Source organism: Vanellus vanellus (assembly GCF_965231255.1).
Source record: "Vanellus vanellus genome assembly, chromosome: 19".
Taxonomy (NCBI): domain Eukaryota; kingdom Metazoa; phylum Chordata; class Aves; order Charadriiformes; family Charadriidae; genus Vanellus; species Vanellus vanellus.
Window position 1 is genome coordinate 5,280,659 of NC_138924.1, and position 21,458 is coordinate 5,302,116.

At 43.4% G+C, this 21,458-nt stretch overlaps 1 protein-coding gene across 3 annotated transcripts in view; it reads left to right on the forward strand.

Moving 5' to 3' along the window:
* The window catches only part of CUX1 (cut like homeobox 1), a 285,607-nt gene that overhangs the window by 245,212 nt on the left and 18,937 nt on the right, over positions 1-21,458 (forward strand). For 2 of the 3 annotated variants that reach the window (XM_082493162.1, XM_082493163.1), the window contains 2 exons: positions 94-358; positions 5,244-7,630. The exons of the other annotated variant lie outside the window; for it this stretch is intronic. In XM_082493162.1, coding sequence (XP_082349288.1) covers positions 94-358; positions 5,244-5,955 — 977 coding nt within the window. In that variant the 3' untranslated portion in view covers positions 5,956-7,630. Of the gene's footprint in view, positions 1-93; positions 359-5,243; positions 7,631-21,458 lie in introns of those variants that run through there. 3 annotated transcript variants of the gene reach the window in all.

Genomic DNA, 21,458 nt, shown 5'->3' on the forward strand with positions numbered 1-21,458 from the left:
CCTGTCTTCTTCGCATTTATTCCGCAGCTCGTATATTCATTGATTTTTGCATTTGTATTCAGCTGGGGCTGATCTGATGCACTTCTCTTTCAGCCTACATGAAACGGCGACACAGCTCCGTTAGCGACAGTCAGTCTTGTGAGTCCTCATCCGCTGGAATAGACTACAGCCAGGGAGCCAGCCCGCAGCCACAGCACCAGCTGAAGAAGCCCCGGGTGGTGCTGGCACCAGAAGAGAAGGAGGCTCTCAAACGAGCCTACCAGCAAAAGCCATACCCATCACCAAAAACCATTGAGGAACTCGCTACACAGCTCAACTTGAAAACCAGCACCGTGATCAACTGGTTCCACAATTACAGGTATGAGATCTCCCGGGAGCCCCACTCATAAAGGATTTGTTTTACTTGCTTTGGCAGGGTGCTGCTCTGCTCCAGCAGACTGTGTCTGCTTCCGCTAGCATTGAGCGGTTGTACAAAATGAACAGTTTCGACAGCAGGGAGGTTCTAACTAACAGTAATGCTAATGCTCCAGACTAATTTTAAGTCATCCCTGAGGAACAGCAATATTCACATATTGATGTAAGTAGTGCTTTTAAACAGAAAGTCTCGCTTTTGGGGTGGGCGTGGATTTAGAGATGTCCACTATTGAATATTTATAAATCCCGTTGCAGTAAGCAAGATTGGTCTTTCTTACTTGCATATGCACACTCACACAGACATACAGTCGCACGAATGTGCCCACATATAGGTGTGTGTTGTGTATGTTACGCCTGGGTCAGTTGGTGAGGGGTGCTTGGAAGTGTCCTCTACTGGGTGGCAGCAGAATTGCACAGCTTTCGTCATACAATTTGCCTGTGTAAGAGCAAAAAGAGGACTTTCTTTCGGGTCTGGAGTCACTGAGCTCTGAAAATAGGCACAGCGTGTGCTGTGTTTCTGGGAAGCTCTGCAGTCATGAAGGACAGAGAAATGATAACCCTGAAGTCAGATGTGGCCGCAGATTTATTTCATTGGTATGATTAAATCATTGAGTCCCACTGAAATGAAATAAGATGTTGGTCTGTTTAGTTCCTTTCTCATATTTAGAAGGAACCGTCTCCACATTTGAGCCATTGAAGTAGGTTTTGGCCTAGAGACACTGATAAAAAGAAACAATGCTGGGGAATGGCATGTAAGAATTATAAGGATTTGAATAAACATATTATCAACTGTGCTTGGGATTGGGAATCTTAATTAGTGCAGCAGACTTTTCTCCAAGAAATTTCTGCTAATGAATATTGAACAGGTACAGTTAAGATACGAGAATTAGTATTGTTCTGCTCCTTCACTCGGAGCCAGTAATGTTCCCAATTAGTCCAGATTGCTAAACTTGTTTGTTTTTAGAAACTGCTAACATTTAAAGGGTATTTTCCACTTTGGCCCTTCTCAGCTTTTAACAGGCAAGTTGCTGAAGCAGAAGCAGCTCAGTTTAATGAGATATCTCAGAAATATTATGCACAATAGCTAAATAATGTTTATAGTAAACAATATAAAATTTTAAAATTATAACCAACGAGTAATCGTATTTACACTGAATTTCATTGACTTGAATTCGCTACAGATGCATCCTCTTTCACTGCTCAGAGTTCTCCAAATGCAGGCCTTTCTTCCAATTCCCACTTCTAGGCAATTATACACAAGTTGGAGGAATGCCTATGAAAATATGTTCCCTTCGGCCTGACAGCAAAATGTGCTGTTCTCACTTACGCAGACGAGTGCGGGAGCACTGGTGGCATGTGTCATCTTCCTCATTATCATGAGATCTCCTGTTTAGGCGTGCTGCGAGAAAGTGTGACAAGTCATGATTGATCAGCGTGTTTAGCCACACCGAGCTATACATTAATGTAGACTAGGTGCTGACAGTTGTATACAAAATAAAAAAATGTATAAACAAGGTGCTATAGGCTAGTGGGTAGCACAAGCCTCACGGCACTGAGTGATCTGGACCTGCTCCCAGATGTGCTGCTGAGTCTCCAGGTCTTTAAAGAGATGGTTCAAGCCTGTTTGGAGCCCTGGGTGCTCCGAGCGGTTGCCACCACTGAAAAATCGAAACACGTGCCTTTCTTTTTCTCTGTACAATAATTTTCTTAGTTTTCATGCATAAAGTACTCTTAAATCATTTGCAGGACATCGCAGGAGAGGTACAAGTTACATGTTCTGCTAGGGGAACGGGGTCTGACTGTTCTGCAGCTCACATATTATAAGAAATGAGTCATCTTTCCCCTCTTCATCTTCTCCAGGCCGCATTTAACTTTATTTGTCTCTTTTATACTCTCCCTCAGCCATTTCTTTTCCAAACTGAAGAGCCTTCATACAAAAGCAGTTCCACATCTCAGGCCATCTAGTTACTCTTGAATATAAATTTTTCTTTAAAGTAACTTCAGGTAAGGCAGGGTACAGATTTGGACAAGTTTGTCTTCCTGTTTCTTGGGAATCCTGTTGCAGTGATGCTTTTCCTTTGGGATTCAGCCCAAACCATACTTTCTAAAGGTGGTTGCTACAGCAGAATCTACCTTTATATCCACCAGATGGAAAGTCAGCACTGGCATTTATTTTCTGCAGCAAAAGAAACTGGAAAAAAAAAATCCTCAGCAGGCAAAGAAATAATTCACTTGAGAATATAAATAGGTATAAAGGATTTTGACATGTCTGCAAACTTCTCCAAGTCTATGGCATTGCATCCATACCAATAACATAGCTGTCAGGACATAAAAATACACCGTACTTTGCATTAGTGAAGCACATAGAGGACACAGAGGGTTTGAGGCTCTGTTGTCTTAAGAATGGTACAGAAGAGTAGGAGGCAGGGATTTCTATCCCACTTCACATGTGGGAACTAGCACATAAACTCATTAAGGTCACAGAGATGATACTACGGAAGCATCAGGAATTAAACCAAACTTTCTTCAATTGTAATCTAGCGCTCTTGGATCCTGAATTTCATTGCTGTTACGCTGGGCGTATTTTTCAATGAACTGTAACATTATGCTTGTTTAGATGTTGTGTGAAGGCTTGTACAGGGAACTTCAACGTATACCCCAGGAGATCTCTGATATTTTGAGTTACACAGATTAATGCCAACAGGATGTGTTGATGTCGAGGCCAACACCTTCCACTGAGAGGAACGCTCTCTGGAATTTCCTAGCTGCTGTCACCAGTTCTTCTTCACCGTAGGGATTTAATTACTATGTTAATCAGGAGACAGACTAGATTCCAGAAGCAATATATTGGGTGTGAATTCCAGGGATTTCCACAGACATCGAACCTGTATTCTGTAGGGCTGTGGTCAGATATTCGGTGCGCCTGTCATCATTCAGTATCTTGCTGGAGCTGAGGTATTTTAAATGCCACGCAGGCACAAAGCTCTTACCCGTTTCCTCTTCTGACCTGGGGAACATTACAGAAGCAGCATGTTCTGGATCAATGTCCATGCAGGGAGATTATAGGCATAAAAAGAGCCTGAGAATCGATGTTGCAGGATGCATGCAATTAATAGTAATAGAAAATTAATGTTAGTACCTGTGGTCTTCTGTTAGGTGAATAATATTCTCCTAGGGAAAATTACAGACCCCCTAAATCCTCCAAAAGTGTAGAGTCAGCAAATACTGATGAAATACTCTATTGCATTTCAAGTAAGTCAATAATATCATTAGCTTCAAAAGCAGTATTCAGATGGCATTCTGCATTTATCCTATTTTTTTTCCATTGTGTGCTGTCTCCCATAGCACATTTAAGGGAAAATGAAAAATTCATACAGCCATCAGCATGGGGACAGCATTTCACTTGGGGTTTGCAAGACCCTTAGCAGTTGTCCCTGGCTAAAACCAAAAGCATTATCTTCAGTCTGAAAGATAAAGTTTTGCTAAACTCTCCCTGTGTCTGTAGTCCCTGACCACAGGTCGCTGAGGCTCCCTCTCGGTTGCAAATTAGGACCTGATGGTGGTCATAACCGGTCCTGCTGACAGCAGTACAGAGAAACAGTTAACCTAGACCCTGAGAGTTTTTCGTAAACTCTTCTGTACTTGTGAGGATATTTGGAGCTGCTGAACAGAGAAGGAAGAGGGAGGAAGGGCCAAGTTAAATGGCAAAGGTAGTGTGTTTGGTAGTGTGTTTGGGGTATTACTGCATGCCTCAAGTACTAGGAAGCGCAAGATGGCACACCAGGCAATTTTAACCACACATGGAGTGCGTTAATTCCCTTGAAATGCGCTGCTTGCCTTGTCACTGTTGCTGTTCTGAAATCGATTTTTTAAATAAAAAATGAGGCTGAAGGCAGACTAGTTCATAGACTGACAACCTGTCAAAAGGCTGTGCTTCCCCAGAGCGGTTTCAGAACAACAGACTTCCTTTCTCCTTGTTGTCCAGGAGAACACCAAGGGGGTCATCCAGATTTTTTTCCTGGTTTGTTTTTTGTTTAGGCAAATTGTGGCTCATCTCTAATAGAAATCTGAATTGTTTTGTATTTACAAGCCGTTTTCTTCTGGATCTGTTAGAAATGTATGCATATTTTTAACACCATCCCTTTTCTGGTCCGGCATATTGTAAAGGTTCACCTTCCTGATGTCAGACTTTCAGTGGGGATGGGAGACTGCAGAGCCTTTCATCTCTGTCCCTTAAATCGTGGCCAGTGCTGTAAAACTTGAGCGTACATTTATGAATGTTAATTTAAACTCAAAAAAAGGGAAAGTGATCTGTCATTGGCTTTCACCAATGATTATCTGCCTAAGGCTAATATTTTTGCGTTACTCCATAACGCCTGCTGTGGTTACTAGAAGGGGCAGTCATCAACGTCAGATTTACAATAAATACGCAAAATCCTGATTGAAGTCAGAGGGCTCAGTCTCAACCCTGAGCACTGCAGAAGTTACCAGAAATGGCTTATCTGCTCAAAACCCCCTCTGTGGCTGCCTGCCCCCCGCCAGGCCGTGGAGGGGCCCCGGGGTGGTCGGTGCTCTGCAGCCCTCATCCCTTCTAGCACGGCGGGCTCGGCAGCGGGGAAGATGAAATTAAGAGCATCTTGACAATATTTCATGTTCTTGCAAACGCCTTTTCAGTCAGTCCTTTGGCTTTGACGGGGTGAGGGTGTGACCCAGCTCGGTGCCGCTGTCCCGTGGCCCAGACAAAATGGCGTCTTACGACAGGGCTGTGGTAGAGCCGGGGGGCTGCGAGTGACCCCGCAGACTCACCATCCCTCTGCCTTGTCTCCTAGGTCTCGCATCCGCCGGGAGCTGTTCATCGAGGAGATCCAAGCCGGGAGCCAGAGCCAGGCTGGGTCGAGCGACTCTCCTTCCGCCAGAAGCAGCAGGGCCGCTCACAGCTCCGAGGGGGACAGCTGCGATGGCGTGGACGCAGAAGGCCCACCTGAAGGAAAACCGAGTGGCCCGGAGGCGGATGAGTACAGCAATGCAACCACAAAGTCTCAGGGAGGGCCAGCGGAGTCGGCTTTTGAAGCGGGGGAAGAGGCACTGCAAGGCGCCAGGTCTTCGGAGAAAGCGGAGCCGTTCCAGGCGGAGAGCCTGGAGGACACCGACGACGAGGGCAGGCTCAGAGCACCGCGCCAGAGCTCTCCGCCGGCATCGCAGCGCCCGGGAGAAGCTCTGGAGACACTGCCAAACTCTGCCACGGAAGGGGATGCCTCTACCTCAGCTGCCTCCACCTCAGTCCTTACAGGGGAGAGCTCCTACAAGTCAAAAGAAAGTTCAGAGAAAATCTCCAGTGTGCCAAGTACGAGCTCGACGCCGGCCGCAGGCTCGCAGAAAGCCAACTCTCTCCAGAGCTTGTTCGGCTTCTCCGAGGCGGCGAGCTCCAGGAACACGCGAGACAGCTCCTTGAGGAAAAAGAAAGCGGCAAACTTGAACAACATCATCCACCGCTTGGAGAAGGCCGCGAGTCGGGAAGAGGCCGTCGAGTGGGAGTTTTGAGATTAAACTCGCCCAACTCTGGAGAGCTGGGAAGTGAAACTGGACCTCTACTGGTTTTATTGTGTTGCGCACTTAACCGCCCTGCGGGCCACAGGGCAAAAACGCCATAGGCCAAGGTGCATATAGAAAACAAAAAGGAGCGTTAAGCCCAATTTATGTTTGTGTTTTCGAGGAAGAAAACTGAAATGTGTAGTCAAGCTTTTTTGTACCCTGAAGTGTTTTTATTATTGCCCTAAGTGATTTCCACAATTTCTGGAATAACTCATACAGCTTTGCCTTGTGCCCTCCTCTTTGGTGTGGGCTTTAAAAAAAGAAAAACAGAAAAAAAAGAAAAAAAAAAATCAAACCCACATATTAAAAGGGGGCTTTTTATCTGCCATCTAATGGCTACAGAGCGATAATACACTATTATCTTCTTAAACCAGGAAAAAAGGGGAGATTTTTCAAAAAAAAAAGAAAAAAAAAAGAAAGTTTTTTGTAGCTGTTCAGTTGCCACTAAGAGATTGCACAGTCAACCGACTCTAAACACACTAGTTTGGATTCCTACATATTTTCAAGAAAGGAAAAGAATCTTGTTGTTTGAAACTTTGAATTAAAAAAAAAAAAAAACACATTTACTCCACATATTTTTTAACAAAACAAAAAAAAAAAGTCACATCAGGAAAATATCTTAATTTGTGGTAGCTGACTTAGTGTTTTCTTGTAAGTGAAATAGAATATTGACACGTAGTGCACATTGTTTCATAGCTTTAACTGATTCTGGTCTTTTGCAGACCAGAATTTGTTTAATACACTCCATTTTAGGCCAAATCAGGACAAAAAAAAAAATCTGAATCTAGGTATTTTATAATCTGCTTTTTAACCTCTAACCACAGAGCACGCTGATCAGACCTCATATCTAGGAGGTTTAGGAGACAACTTAGAAACAGCATGTACTTGATCATTTCACTTGGTTCGTAGTGTACAGAATTTCCTTTCAGTAAAGACAGATCGCTCAAAAAATGTTGGCCAGTAACATTTCAGCCTGCTACTTTGGGGACGTATTCTGTAACCCGAAATATTCAGCTCACCTGGAATCGATGAAAGCGTAGTTCACGTGTACGTTTGCTGTCACACACCACTAAGAGGGGACTGGAGCTGCCTCAGATAGAGAACTTTTCCTGCTGTTGGTGGCCATTTACTGACTCTTCCCACCACAAGCACTGATTTTAAATACGTTTTAGTTGTGGGAAGCTTATTTTTGCGTGGATAAAGAGTACGTGGCAATGACCAGACGGGCTCTTACCGGGACGGAAATAGCCCAAACTCCAAACCAAAACGTTCATGCTCTCAAGTCCCAGTCTAGACCATTCTGCCCTGCAGAAATACAGCCTTTTTCCATTATTTTATGCACAGGTTAGGGCTGATCAAAGTACAAATCAAATTCTAACTTGTCTCTAACTCCTCCTGTTGTCTATATGTATATGCGTGAGCATAGAGGTGTGTGGAAGGATGTGTGTGCGTGAGTGTGTGCGTGCAATTTTATACGTCTGTGTATTTTCTTACGTACTTGTGCACACATAGAGTGCATTACTGCCACCTTTTTTCAATAAGCTGTTTTATCAGTTATGGCTTCTACAAGTTTGCTAATTTAGACTCCTTTATTGCCATATCTTTAAAACTAACAATAGATGATTTCGGAATATATATATATATAAAAATATATATATATATAATTTTTTTTTGCTTATTTATAGGTGCTGTATTTTATTATCTGATTGTTAGGAAGGGATGAAAGGGGGCAAATATTCTTTAGAGGGATAGACTGCCGGCAGTATTGGGTATAATTTACAAGATGTAGTTGTCATACTGTATATTATTGATTGAAGACTTTTTGACCGTATTGTGTATCATTGAACTTTTGTCTTAGGTCAGCATCTTTTTGATGACACTTTAATGGTGCATTCATTACTTCTTAAGTTTAATTAATATTACTTTTCTGATTTTGGGGGAGGGAGGGATGGGGAGAGGAGTTCCGACTTTAAAGGTATGTTCCCAATATTACACCTCAGTGTGCTTGTATTAATTCATTAGTAGGATTTTTGACTGTAAGATGTGAAACCACATTTCTTGCATGATGTTTTAGAACTTTGTATTTCATTTACAGTCTCTTACCATGCAACAGCAGCACTTAGCGCAAGTTTTCACAAATTAAGAATCAGTACACTAAAATCAATCCTTTTCATGATTAAGAAAAGAAGGCTCTAGGAGGCTGAAAGGCAGGGATTCATTTCCTATTTTTACTGCTAGCTGTTTCAGGATACCTCCTTGGGTAATTGGGGACTTGTGATGCAAAACTAAAATTGAGAAACAGAGAGAGCAACTGCCCCTTTCTGTTACGAGCTGAGGAGACAATTTGTTAATAACAGACACCAGTACGTGACAGCACGTGCTGGAAGCGGTTACGGCTTCTTATCTGGAGTGCAGTTAGTCTGTGGGAACGGCCAGCGAGGGAAAGAACGTGGTGAAGCAAAGTGTTACCTCTCTGTATCTGTACAATGTCCTGGTTTGACTTACAAAGCACAGCTCCATCGATAAATGCACGTCCTGGTAAAAATACGCATACCTTAATACAAGTCAAAACAAGATGCGTCTTTAGCCAAGAAGCAAAACTTCTGACTAGAAGATGCAGATATTTTCTTATGTTCTTTAATTTTTTTTCTTTGTTGTTGTTTGTTTCAGGTTGGGTTTTTTTATTAATTCTAGGCAATACGCTTGCCGGTCTTTCTGCTGTCCTTGTCTGCTGATTGGAGATCCAGGTGCTTGATGCAGTCAAGTGGTTACTCTCGGCTTTCTCGATAGTGAGGGTTTTTTTCTGTTTGACGATTTTTTTTAAATTAATATTCCCCAAACTGTCCTTGTGCCTGTGTCTATATGATTGCATTCCATGATGCTTACTGAGAGCTCTTGCTGCATTATACGACAGCAGAACTGTATTCACAGGTTGAACGCGAATGCAGCACTTAAGGTCAATCTCTCTTCTTAATAAGCAATACGTAAGTGCCTTGAAACTTATATCTTTTTTTTTTTCCTGTTTATTTTTGTTTTGCTTTTCAGATGTCCACTAGTTCTTTAGGATTCCTTAGCATCTGCCCAGTTTTTAATGCTGTAATGATTTTTAAAAAGCATATCTGTAGCTTGCCCTAGAGGAAATCTTTCTTTTTATAACACTAACTGTTAATTCTAAGCTCCATTATTACATTTGAGTCATGTAATTTTGCTGGATAAAGACAGCATTCATAAGTCAGAAGTCACTCCATCCTGCCAAGGGTTGTCATTGGTATCTATTATAAAATTAATCAAATAAAATGCTGTCAGTATTTCCTATATTTTTGGCACTTTATTAATGGCTTAGCTCCTTTTGTTGTTTCATATTTAATGATCTGCGTTGAATGTGGATTAGCCTGCTGAGATGCTGTTGGAGTGACCCGGGCCCTCCTGCCGGGAGTCACTTTGGGTTCCTTGGTCCACCACCTTATTTAAGGGCACGGGCAGACAAAGCCCCTCAGATCGAGCTCAGAGATGTTAAGTGATGTTCCCAGCTGTTTGTTCCCGGTTTTTAGCCAAGGTCACAGCTGCTTTTCTGTTTCAGTGGAAAGTCGAATGGATTAGCTTCAACTACTGCTGAGATTCTCTTGTCGGAGATGAGTTACCTACTGGCTTTCCAAACTGGCAGAAACCTCCCCAGTTTGGAGTCTCAACTTCAGCAACGCTGAAATATTTTTGGCTATATTTCTGATCAAGTGCGGCATTTGGAAGTAACGCTTTTAGGAAAATGTGTATCGGAATAACTTTCTTTACTTAATTCAAAGAAAAGGATAAAAAGCTGTAGGAGAAACGCCAAAGAGTAGCACGGTGGCTTTTTACCCTCTTGGGTCCCTGATGACACGGGAAGGGAAAAGGCGTTACTCAGGCGCGTGTGACGTGGGGCTCATCTCACGGGGCTGTCGTTTTGTAGAGCGCAGTGCGTGGCAACAGAGCCCTCGCTGTTGGCACTTCTTTTCCTGATGGATAAAGGCACAGGCAGTTTTCAGAAAATCTGTAATGCCAGAGTCTGTTTTTCCCTGAGGTTCGTTACAAGCGGTTTTATTTTCTCTTTCTGTTTCCAGTTCCATGCTCTTACTAAGGCTGTGGATGAAGGGCCCAGGCTATTTTAATGGAAATACCTTTATACTGCGGTTAGGATTGTCGTTTTTTCTCTCTGGATGGTTAGGGAAGGAAAAAAGTGTAGCACTTTGCTAAAAGCCAGGGAAGAGTATCTCTCGGCAAAGGGGTCATACAGTGGGATTGTCGATACGCTTCCATTTTTGAAGATACAGATTTCAGACAACAGAATTGCACGTTTATTGACAGAAATGCTTTTAATTACAATTGCTGTTGATGCCATAAAATGTTACCATTTTATTTATTCGTCTGTAAAATGCCTATAAATAGAGCCACGCTTCAAAGGAGCCTGTATCAGTGCGCTCTGCCCATATCATGGATTAGTGAGTCCTTTAGTAATAACTCCTTGCTGTGATAGGAAAGATCTATCTTACGTTAAAAAGAAAAAAAAATGTATGTGCCTTTCTCATTAGGTGGAAGATCTTTGCGTTATTTTTATGTAACTTGTTCGTATGGGAATGGTGTAGAGAAGGGGGTTCGTGAACACGACAGATTTCTATGCAATATTTTCTGATCCAATTACTTAAAAGTGGCTATTTTCGGTCCTTTAATGGGAGAAATAGTAAGTTAGAGAAGTGCATCATTCCAGTGGCAATTCAAACTACAAAGCTGATGAATTCACATAAAATAGGATTGAGGGAAATCTGACAAAATAATGTAATGAAATAATGGAAAATGCAAACAGTGATTGCAGTCCCCACTAGCACAGCTGCCGTCATAAGCCTGTCATTTTCCATCTTAAAATTATTAATTTCAAGTATTCTTAAAACTTATATGAAATAAAAATGCTCCTGGCAAAAATAGGGCAGGTTAGAAACGGGAAAAAAACCCCAACATTTTGACCATATGTAAATTATGAGAATACAGGAAAAAAGTAATTGGTTTTGGACACTTCTTTGCACTTGAATGCAAAATAGTTTATTTCAACTGAAATGTCGCAGTAATCTGGACTAGTGCCTTTAGCAAGGTTGCGGAGAGATCAGTAATCTTAGCGATTTGTTGCAAACCGCAAGTAAAGCGGTGACATTTTTTAATATGCAGATGGAGGGCACTAATTTTGCTTCATTTGTGTCTCTTTCTAACAAGTGAGTTTCTTAAATTACCTCTTCTTTCCTCTTCACCCGGTGCACGTATCCTAAGGTAGTCGCTGTCTTAAAGCCGCTGCGCGTGGCTGAGCTGTGAGCGTTTCCTTGAAGACTATCAGAAACATAGGAGGAGAAGAAGAAAAGTTGGTTCTTAGGTGGGGGCTAATTTAACCTGATTTAACGGTCACTAAAACCAAAATCAAGCCTTTCCCGTGAGCGAGTGGCGGTTTTGGCCCTGAAGAGACAAGCTGCTTAGAGCCTCGTATTCCTAAATTTAACTCACGCAGATAAAACAGCTGCAAAGCGGTATTCGGTTCGCTCCTATGTTGGCCTGCCGCTTGCCCCTTGCACTTTCTGTTGCCCCACTGATTGAACATCACCTTTTTCTTCCTTTGTGTTGCATATACAATCGATTTATTTTTTAAAGAAGACGGGATTTTAAAATTCTGTACAAACATAATATTTTTTCCCAGCAGCTTTAAATTTTGCCGGATAGTTTTACATTGCAAGGAGAATCACTGGCATGGAAAGCACAAGACCTGAATTTCTTTTCTGGCTCAACCTTCTTAGTTTGAAAAGTGACTTACCAGTCCCTGTCTCCTTCACATACATATTTGAACTCTAAAATATAGAAATATTGTTTCACCGATTTGTTATTTCCTCCCCAAGCCTTTTATGGGATATATTGACTATGCCATATATAAAATATAGTTAATAATGAACTTTATAGCAAGAAAAGCCCTTTATGCTAAGCCTAGGGACTGATTTGTCCTACGTGACCAGATCATGTACTATACCTACCCTGTTAATATGCAAGGATAAAAAGTTTTTATGTTCTAAAGGTGAAATTTATCCTTTTGGAGAAGGCTAGCATTAGGCCTGTGCACTTAAGTTTTCAAAAAGCCTTAAAAATAGGTGTGTAAGTGGTGCCATCTCTCTCCTCAGGGATGATTTCCCCCCAGCCAAGTGGTACTGTGGCATATTTAATATAAATTATTAGCTGTAAGGTCATTCTTCAGTTGGAGAAGGTCATTCCTTGAACTTTTATTCGTGAGCCTCCTCACCGGCATCCTCTGGTGCAGCCAAGGAGGCGTCACACCCGCTTTTCCCAAAACCTGGGCGCTCCGTGTCAAACCCAAAGTCCTTGCCTGTCTGTGAAGTCTGTGTTCCTACAACTATTTTGTCAATGGAAAAAAAAAAAAAAAAAAATCCCTCATCTGATTCCCGGGCTCGATTTTTCATGGCTATTCCTAAACATGTTCTGGCACTAAAGTGCCTTCAAAAGTAACGCCTCCTTTTAAAAAAGTTAATACGATTACTGAATTTTTCCGTGTCCTGTTCTATGAAGGACAAGTGCTGCCGGTTTTCATGCCTGCTTTACTCACAGCGATGTTAGCAGACGTTTGCCACAGTTCTGTTGATTTCTTATTATTAAAACTGTTGGTTTCATAGTATCATTTCAGTTGCTTTGTATTTTGAAACAGCCAAGTGCGGAGAACGACCGAATTCTTAACCAGAACGAGATAGTGCAGGAAACAGTACAGCAAAAGTGAGATGCCTAAAGGCCCCATGAGGTCGTGTCTTTGACTTTTTGTTTGAATTTTAGAGATATTTGTGCTACGTAGTACAATCTTCATCCAAAGATCCTTGGAAATGGAGAGTCGTGCCAGGAATTTCCCGCTGTTACGGTGACATACCTGCTTTCTGCATAGTTACTGTGTAATTCTGTGGTAATGTTCATAACAGCGCAGTCTCTCTGGTGATAACAAGAATAACAGCGTTAAGTTGCGTTATCCTCTTCTGTCTATGCGGGTAATAAATGTGCGGTTTTAGGAGTCGTTAAAGGTGTATATGTACATGATTCCAGTATGGAGAAGCCCCCCTGTATACGTAGTATTTGCGTGCTTGGTCTTAATGGTGCCCTAGAATTGCTACGGCCAAATTTGCGAAATCACGTGGGGCGTCGGTGAGTGAGGGCTTAAAACCAATATGTGCTTTAATGCATAGAGGATGCCATTTTCGCACTTGTCAGATAAGTTCCCTGTTGTAAAGAGGGGATTGGCCGTCTGAGAGATCGATTGGTTCGAGATACGCGGGTTTAGCTAGCGAGGAGGGGGAAGATCATGTTCAGAATACATAAAAATAATTCCAAGGGTCTGAGCTGTGCAAAAGCCAAGTAATTTGAAAGGAAGGGCCAGACCTCGTGCGCACCGTGCCATGACAGTTGGCCTGTAGGTTTTGCGTGGGTACCGCCTGCAGAAGTTAATGTGCCAGATAGTCGCACGTGTGAAATACTCTCCCGTGTCTCTGTACAGCGGGAAGGTGAACAGGAAAGACGTATTTAACACAATTGCAAAACCAGCTGATCGGTAAATGAAGCCGAGTTTCAAATTAAAGCAGGCAGTTCGTTCTTGCTCTCTCTAACCTGAAAATTCGAGTATTCTTAGGAATGAAATAGAAATTCTGTGTTACGCAGTTCCTCTTAGTAGGTGAGCGCCTGTGTTTTCAAGAGAAGAGATAAAACTTGGCACTTGACTTGCTCTGAAGTACAATCTTATCTCCAAGTAACTAGACACAATATTTTCTACAGTCAGTCTTTCAATCAGATTTCTCTGGCTTTTGTTAGCTTGCATTAGACCCTTAGTGCTATTTTGATGTATTATTTATATGTGGGTAAATTATTACTAGCTTTAAAAGTGTTTCCAAAGTACCTAGTTACCTCTGGATGCTGGTGCAGGCTATACAGGGAGTACTTCAGCATCTGGCTCATAAAGGAGGTGTGCAGGGAATAAGCAAGGTCGCATCTGCGTCGTACTTTTCTTTTCCTTGATCGGGGCTTCCATTTCCTTCTCGCTTCCTCTAGAGAGATGGAGATCACGCATCTTGGGGTTTTTTCTGCGGGGGAAAGATTTTAGTTTAGCTTGAAATTATTTTATTTTCATTCAGTAGGCATGCCATCGAAATCCTGTATGTTACTGCATTTCCCGTTCAGTTTTTAGGTTTTCCTAAAATGTACTATTTAGTAAACTTTCTGTACTTGGAAAGCTATGTGCCTTATTTCCTAATCTCTTCATGGAGAATAATCTAAAGCACAGTGATCTAGATTGCAGCATTCACAGCCGCTTTTCATTGGGGATGGGGGGGGGGGGGGGGGGGAACAAACACCGATCGAGGAGCGTTTCAGTGGCCCGACGCGAGTTGCCCCTTTGCTAACGAGCCCTTCAGACACTGTGCGGCAAGTCTTTGTGCAATAGAAATTCTCGTTCTGCGTTCGGAGGTTCGCGTCCCGGCTGCCACACGCAGGCGAGCGCGAGCTCTAGTTTAAGAGAATTCAGGTTCCTGGGAAGGAAAAAAAAAAATCTCCCTCTGGGTTGGCTCCAGCAGCATGGTGGGCTCTCGGGTTAGAAAGTCCACCGGCACCCACCGGCGTTCATGCTCGTAAGGCTCAGTCTCACCCGCCGTACTCGTAGGTCTGTCAGCATTCAAGAAACACTCGTGGACTTCGGCCATCGCTAACTGCGACCGTGTCCTTTTGTGCCATTAGTAATACATGCGGTCTTCATTTCCGTGCCCAGAGCCGCACTGTCTCTGCGTGGCGAGGCACCGTAAAGTCATTCCAGTCTTAATTTGGTCTTGTAAAGAACAGGCTTTCGCCCACCGGCATCCTCAGCCCTTACCAGCGCTTGTGTGCTCTTTTGCAAGCTTGCTCTCTCTACAGCATCATAAGGTGAAATATGTAAAGGTGGTTTGTAATCAGGAAAACAATCTAGTGTTTCCTATTTATGAGATTAATTTTAACAGTTTCTTTTTTTGAGGTTTGTTTTTGTTTGATATAAACACAACAGGAGTATACATATCCCCTAAACGGACGTTGGAGAAAGTTTGGGCTATCCCAGCGATGGAGCAGGGTGGTGTTGGCTCGTCATAGTATCCATATCATTGTGCCCCTGTTGTGTTTTCTAGAGCAATCATTTTTTTTTTAAAAAGTATTTTATCTAAATGCCTAATAAATAATATTATTTAAATAGTTTTAAAAATAATTTAGGACTGAGAATAAGAAGCCTCAGTTGTGAGAGAAGAGACTTAACATATACAGAGAGAGAAAATACCCTTAGCCTCCTAGAGCCTCTACTGAGAATTTCATGAAGACGCAGTGCCCCTTTGTCAAAGTACATTGTGATTTACTCAAGAGTGTTAATTTAAAATGAGAGACTGGTTTCCTGTGATGTTCATCTTTGTTGGCATATGTTTGAATTTCTGAATTCAGAGCTGATTTTCTTCTCATTCAAAGTTGGTCAAGGAAAAAAAAAAAAAAAAAAGAGAGAGAGAAAAAAAAAATCACCGCGTGCAGCAGCAACTTTTCCTGGTGTGAACTCTGGAAATACACGTTGTGAACTGATCTTTGTCACGGAGGAGTTGTTTAGTTTTCTTGCAGTGTCGAAACACGTTCAGACAGGCTGTCCCTGGCTAGGTATCGCTTTGCCAGCGAGCGAGAGAAAAGCCGCGTAGGCCAAATCGAAAGCCGTTGCGCTAGAAATTCCCCCGGCTCGGCGCAGGGGCGCGTGCGTGTCTGCGCCAGGGACGACGCAAAGGGCCTCCGCTCGGCGCTGAAGCCGCCGGCCCCGCAATAAAACCTTACGGCGGGCAAAGGCGGAAGGCGCCGAGCTAGTTGCAGGGCACATCGCCACTTCTGTGGATTTGGAAGCAAATTTGCACTTTGCCTTTCGAGGGTGTCCCACTAAAAACCATCAGATGAATTTCCCACGTGAGGTTCTTTCCTTCTGGCATGGTCTGAAAATAAAAAAAAAAAACAAACCAACAACAACAACAAAAAGCCCTACGGTAACTATTGGATAACCTCTGCAAAACAAAAAGGTTGTTCCTGTCAGAATCCTCTATGCATTTCTGTGTTGAAAAGCATTTTCTACCCTTCCTTTTCCGAAAGCGGGCACCGTGCGCCCCACTCGCTGGAAACGCTGCGAGAATGTCAAATGTACGAATTTGGACATTAATTCCAAAGCAGATGGAGGCTGGCGGGGGGGGATGGGGGTGGGGATGGGATGTTCTTTTTTTTTTTTTTTTTTTTTTTATTGTTTCCTTCATGTCCCTTTTCATTTTTTTTTTTTTATTAAAAAATTAACTCTTTGCATTTGTGCAATAACTACTTGCCATGATAATGGGCAGACCTTTGAAATGCCCCGACTACTAACACAGCACAAGATGAACTCAAACAGAAAGTGGTGTACTTTTTCCTGAGAACTTTTTTTTTTTTTTTAATAATAAGCTCAGTTTTTACCCCAGTGTATTGTGGTGTCTTACATTTTTAGCAGTATTTTATATTTTTTCTGTAACGCACTAAGTCTTAGATGTTTTTAGAGCTTGTTTGTTATATTCACAATCACAGATTTAAAAAAAAAAAAAAATCCTCACAAAGACCCAATTGACCAAAAAAAAAAAAAAAAGTGTCATTTTTTTTGTACAAGTAGCTTTGAGAAGCCCACATTGTGTTGCTGTGACTCATCTTTTGTAACATTTTATTTCTTGGTATTTGTTTAAACATAAAAGTAAGAGTTTATATGGCTGGCAGTAGCAGGGCAGCGCTCCCTCCGTCAGCAGAATGGCATTGTTTCTTCTGTCTTTGTTTGGTTAGCCATATAATGTTTGTTCTCAGCACTGTACAACGGTCCCTATATGATATGGAGAAGCAATATCACTGTATGAAACTCACACGATGTATTATTATTATTATTATTCACTAGCACCCTAGGTGTGATAATTGAAGTAAATATCTTTTATACAAACACAATTACGCGTGGGCTGTCTTTATTAAGGTGAGACCTGAGTCCAAGCAGCAAACATTTACATTGGTGGTTCTGTTCCAGTGATGTCCAGGGGAAGGAAGGGGCTGGGTTCGGTGGGATCTGTGTTTGTCCAGGGGAGGAAAATTTACTTTTTCTGTATCAATTTCTAGGGGGGGTGGAAGTGTTGTCAATAGCTGGAACATTGAAGTGTCACGTTTCCAAACTATATCCTTTTTCCAGTGAAATTCAAGCGTGATGATTCCTGCTGCGGTCCGTGGGAGGTGCACACCTGGCTTCGCGGACAGAAAAGATGTATTTGGGGTCTGAGACTGAAAGGGGATTGTTCTGAGCACCATAACAATATATTAGCTATTTTTAAAAAATCAGATTAAAGACGTCATCTGAGGTCAGAAATGCTTTAGATTAAAAAATGAAAATGTAAAATAATTTTCCCAGGTATTTGGCTCACTATTTTTACAGATACTTTATATAAAAAGACAAGTTCCTCTTCTAGTGCCTTATGACGTGTTCCTATAACTATGCTCAGTATCTACGGAGTCTAGAATTTGAAGTTTGGTAAGGAAAAGGTGTTGTGATCCATCAGTGGAATTATATTTTAAAAAGCAGTAGAATAAATCTCTAGCTGCATACTCCGGGCTTCAGGAGGAGCGTGTGTGTGTGCGCTTGCCTGTGCGCTGCTGTTTAACCTGGCGTGCTCGTGTCTGATTTTTGAACTGTGAATTGCAGGTTATTTTAAGGGACCTTCATCTATTTACATCGTCTCCTGCAGTACGTACATCTTTTTTCCTACCCGGCTGCAAGCTCGTGTGCTGTGTGCCTCCTCGTAGGCTGACTTTCCCGTCGATTCGGGGATGTTCAGCCTGGCACGAGGAGTTTCGGAGGGTCAGGCTGGAAATTTGCTGTAGTTCTGTCCCAGGAGGTCTGGCTGGCTGTCCCAGAGAGCAGGGAGTGGGGCTGGGCTTTCCCGGCGCGCTTCCTCCCTGCCAGCCCGTGGCGGGATCCATCCGGCCGCTGTCGCGCTCCGGCACCGTGCTGCAGCGTGGCACTTGGCCCAAGTCCGTGTTCGTGTTCGCTGTGTGTCTTTGCCATCTTTAGCTGCGATTCGTTCTGCAGGAGTGGGTGGGATCCTCTTCAAAATATATCGGAAATGCTATTTAATGCCTTCGTTTCTTTATAAATGTGTGTTTTCTGCTTTTGAGACGTCTGTGACAGGTTATTCCACATGGCGTAAAGGTTCTAGGTTTAACACTTTTTTTTCCCTTACTATTTAATGACTGGTCAAACTGTTGCTTGCTATAAATGGCGTTATCTTGTATAATTTGACCCTAATAATTTTAAGCTCGATACTAAGCATCTACGCTTTTAAAGTGCTATGCCTCGTGTTGGTTAATTTGTATATTTATAACCTGCATTTTTCTTTAGGTGTGGTGGTGTCGGCACTGAACTGCTAAAATGACACACATGGTCGTAAGCAAAAGATTCATTATAATTGTGAAAGCACAGACCTGGTGCAGAAGAAGCTGGAGAGGGTTCATTGTAGCTCAGAAGCATGCGTGGAGGGTAAAACAGACTGTCTCTCAAGCCTAAACCTCTGAAAGTTTATTTTTGGGAAGCTAGGGAGGCAACCAAAACCGCAAAGATGCATCTCAGAAGTCGGGAGCAGATACTTACGGTCTTCCATGGCGATAGTTGGATCTTCCGTAATAGCTTGATTGGTAGCCCTTCAAAAGAATGTCTAAAATCTCCTTTTCAGAAGGAGAAGCGTATGCTGCGTGTTCCCATAGACCCTTACTGGTCAGCACTGGGGCATACCTGTGTGTCACCGCTGCCCCTGCTGGTAAATAGCTACTCTCGGTTGAGTTGGAAGCTGTAGCAAGGGTGAGGTTTTACGTGGCGTTTGCTGAGTTAATGGGAGAAATCCTTGTTTGTTGTATCCTTGGGTGCAGGAATAGGTTAGCACCAGGTGAGCACCTCCGTGCCACCGGTACTGGCCGTGGGCCCGCTCCTGCCCCGCAGTCAACCAGAGGAGGTTTGTCCTTCAGTGGGAGAGGGGGTATTTTTTTTAACATGGCGTCTTGTTCCCGCCAGGTGAGGATGTACTGTGGAGCAGCTGCCGTGGGGCTTTTGGGCCCCACTTCTTTGCATTTCGAAAGGCTGTCGTTTTCTTCTAAGTATTTCTGTTTTAAGGGAAGTGGTGAAGAAATGGTGTACTTGCCAACAGAGGGCTTCAGAAAACATGATTTGATTACAGTAGAGCATTTTATTTTCTTTTTGCTCCAAGCTATGGGAAACTGATAAGAAAATTCAAACTGTTTTCTTGAACTCTTCCTAGTTACCCATGTAATTATCTTAGAACCCTTGGAAATAATCCCTTCCTCTATGAAATCTCTATCCTCGCAGGGTGAATTTATTAAGCAGTACTGTGTTTCTTTGCTGGGGGCTGTTTATTTTGGAGTGGCTGGGCCAGGAGGAAAGGGAAGGAGAAATCCTTCAAACCTTCCCTTCCTGGCAGGCCCTCAAAATGTGGAAAGAGAGAGGGAAAAGGGAGGGGAGGGAGCAGAAATGTCCTGCACCTCCTCGGCCGGCGGCCGGCAGAGAAACGCGGGGAGCGGGGCACGGGGGTGCCGGAGGGCGGGCGCTCATCTGGCTGCGGTTGGGTAGCTCGTTTTGCTCTTCCCCGGGGCCGTTTTCACAGACGTGCCTCCGGGCACAGACGAAAAGGGCTGCAGGGAACTCGAAGGAGGAGGATGCTGTATCGTAATGAGCGTGGCAGTTAGGGTGAAGAGGTCCGTTCCCCGTGCTCCCAACCCTTGTCGCTCGGGCAGATGAAGTCTCAAGTTTTGTCCTCGGGGTGTCGGATGCGATCTGGTTTCCATTGTCCCTATTTTTTCTTGTCTTTTCGACAGTACATGAAAGTGAAAATGAGAAGGGTTGTTCTCGCTGCCTTTCACTGCTGCCAGCCCCGGCCCGTGCCGTCTAGGACTGCACATCTGCATACAACCCCGAAGGAACGTTCTCGATGTCTTCTCCTGCAGCCTCTATGTCTCTAGAGCAACCTCATCACTTCATTCTTGGAGCTTTTCCAGGACCGGTAACTGGCTAAAGACTAGGTAGATTGTGCTGGGAGTTGCAGATGGCTTTTAGAGATGTCGTTCCTTTCTTTTCATCATCTGCTTTCTTTTTTCACCCTTTTAGAAAGCTTGCAGGAGGTCTGATCAGAGAACGATCTCGTGGCAGGTACAGAGCTGATAAACAAGGACAGCCTGAGTGCTACTCATAAGCAGAGTTGCAGGCTGAGATGATTCCCGGACTAACTATAAAAGAGGCTTTTTGGCCACTCGGGAGCTCTTGGAGCTGACTGACCTTTCCTCCCTCCCTGGAGATTTCTGGAGAGGCTGCTTTAAAATGTCCCAAAAGCCCAGTTCTTGTGTGACCTCTGTAGTGTTGGTGGGTGGGATCTCTGGAGCGCTTGATCTCCGATATCTTTATTCACTCTGGGGAGATTCTTGGAAGAATATACGCCCTTTGGGTGATGGTGATTTTTCGTTGCCTTATGTGAGGTGAGGTGGACCTCAGGAGGTGGCTCAGCTGGGCTTTTGTGCCACAACCTGCTCTTCAGCCTTTACCTCCGAACAGATTCGCACCCGAGAGGACTCTGCCAGGTTTGAGAGTGAGGGCTCTGATGCCTTGTAGAAAAGAAATGTTCAGTCTTTGCCCACCGCCTTGTCCTGTTTCACAGCCTACTGACAGCTCACAGCAATGGCAGCCCCAAGGAAAAGGCTTTGCATAAAGTCAAGACAGATCGAACGACTCCCACGCAACTCCGGACCATGCAGAAATGCTGTCCTACACTATGGAAAGGTCAAGACAGAACGAGAACCATTGAGATTTACAACACTGAAAGGCCTTTGACAACCTTCCAGTTGTGGGAAGGCATTTGGCTCAGATCTTTCTTCCTTGGCATCTTCATAGACCAAAAAGAGGACAGAGAAAATCACCTGGTTCATCCAGCACTCAATCTGCAGCGTACGGACAGTGTCCTCCTCATCCCTTCAGCTACAAAGCTCAGAGTCAAGTCATCTCCCTTTGATCCTCCTGGAAGGGGAGCAGGACTTTGGGCAATAACAGTACTGTCTTTTTCAGACTTCCTTAAAAGCTAAATGCCAAGTATTTCAAGAGCCTGAAATTGCGCCTTAGTTTATGTATAAACCTGGGAGCTCTGGCATCAGGTAGAACCGGAGGGAAGACTTTGTTGGCTTGAAAAGGCTCATGGGAGAGAGGTGCCAAAAAGCCTTAGCATTTGTTTCTGCATGGGGAAGGATGATTTCAACTTCTGAGTAACTGTCCGCAGCAACCCGGTCGGTCATTAACCGGAGTGGCCCAACCTGGGGAA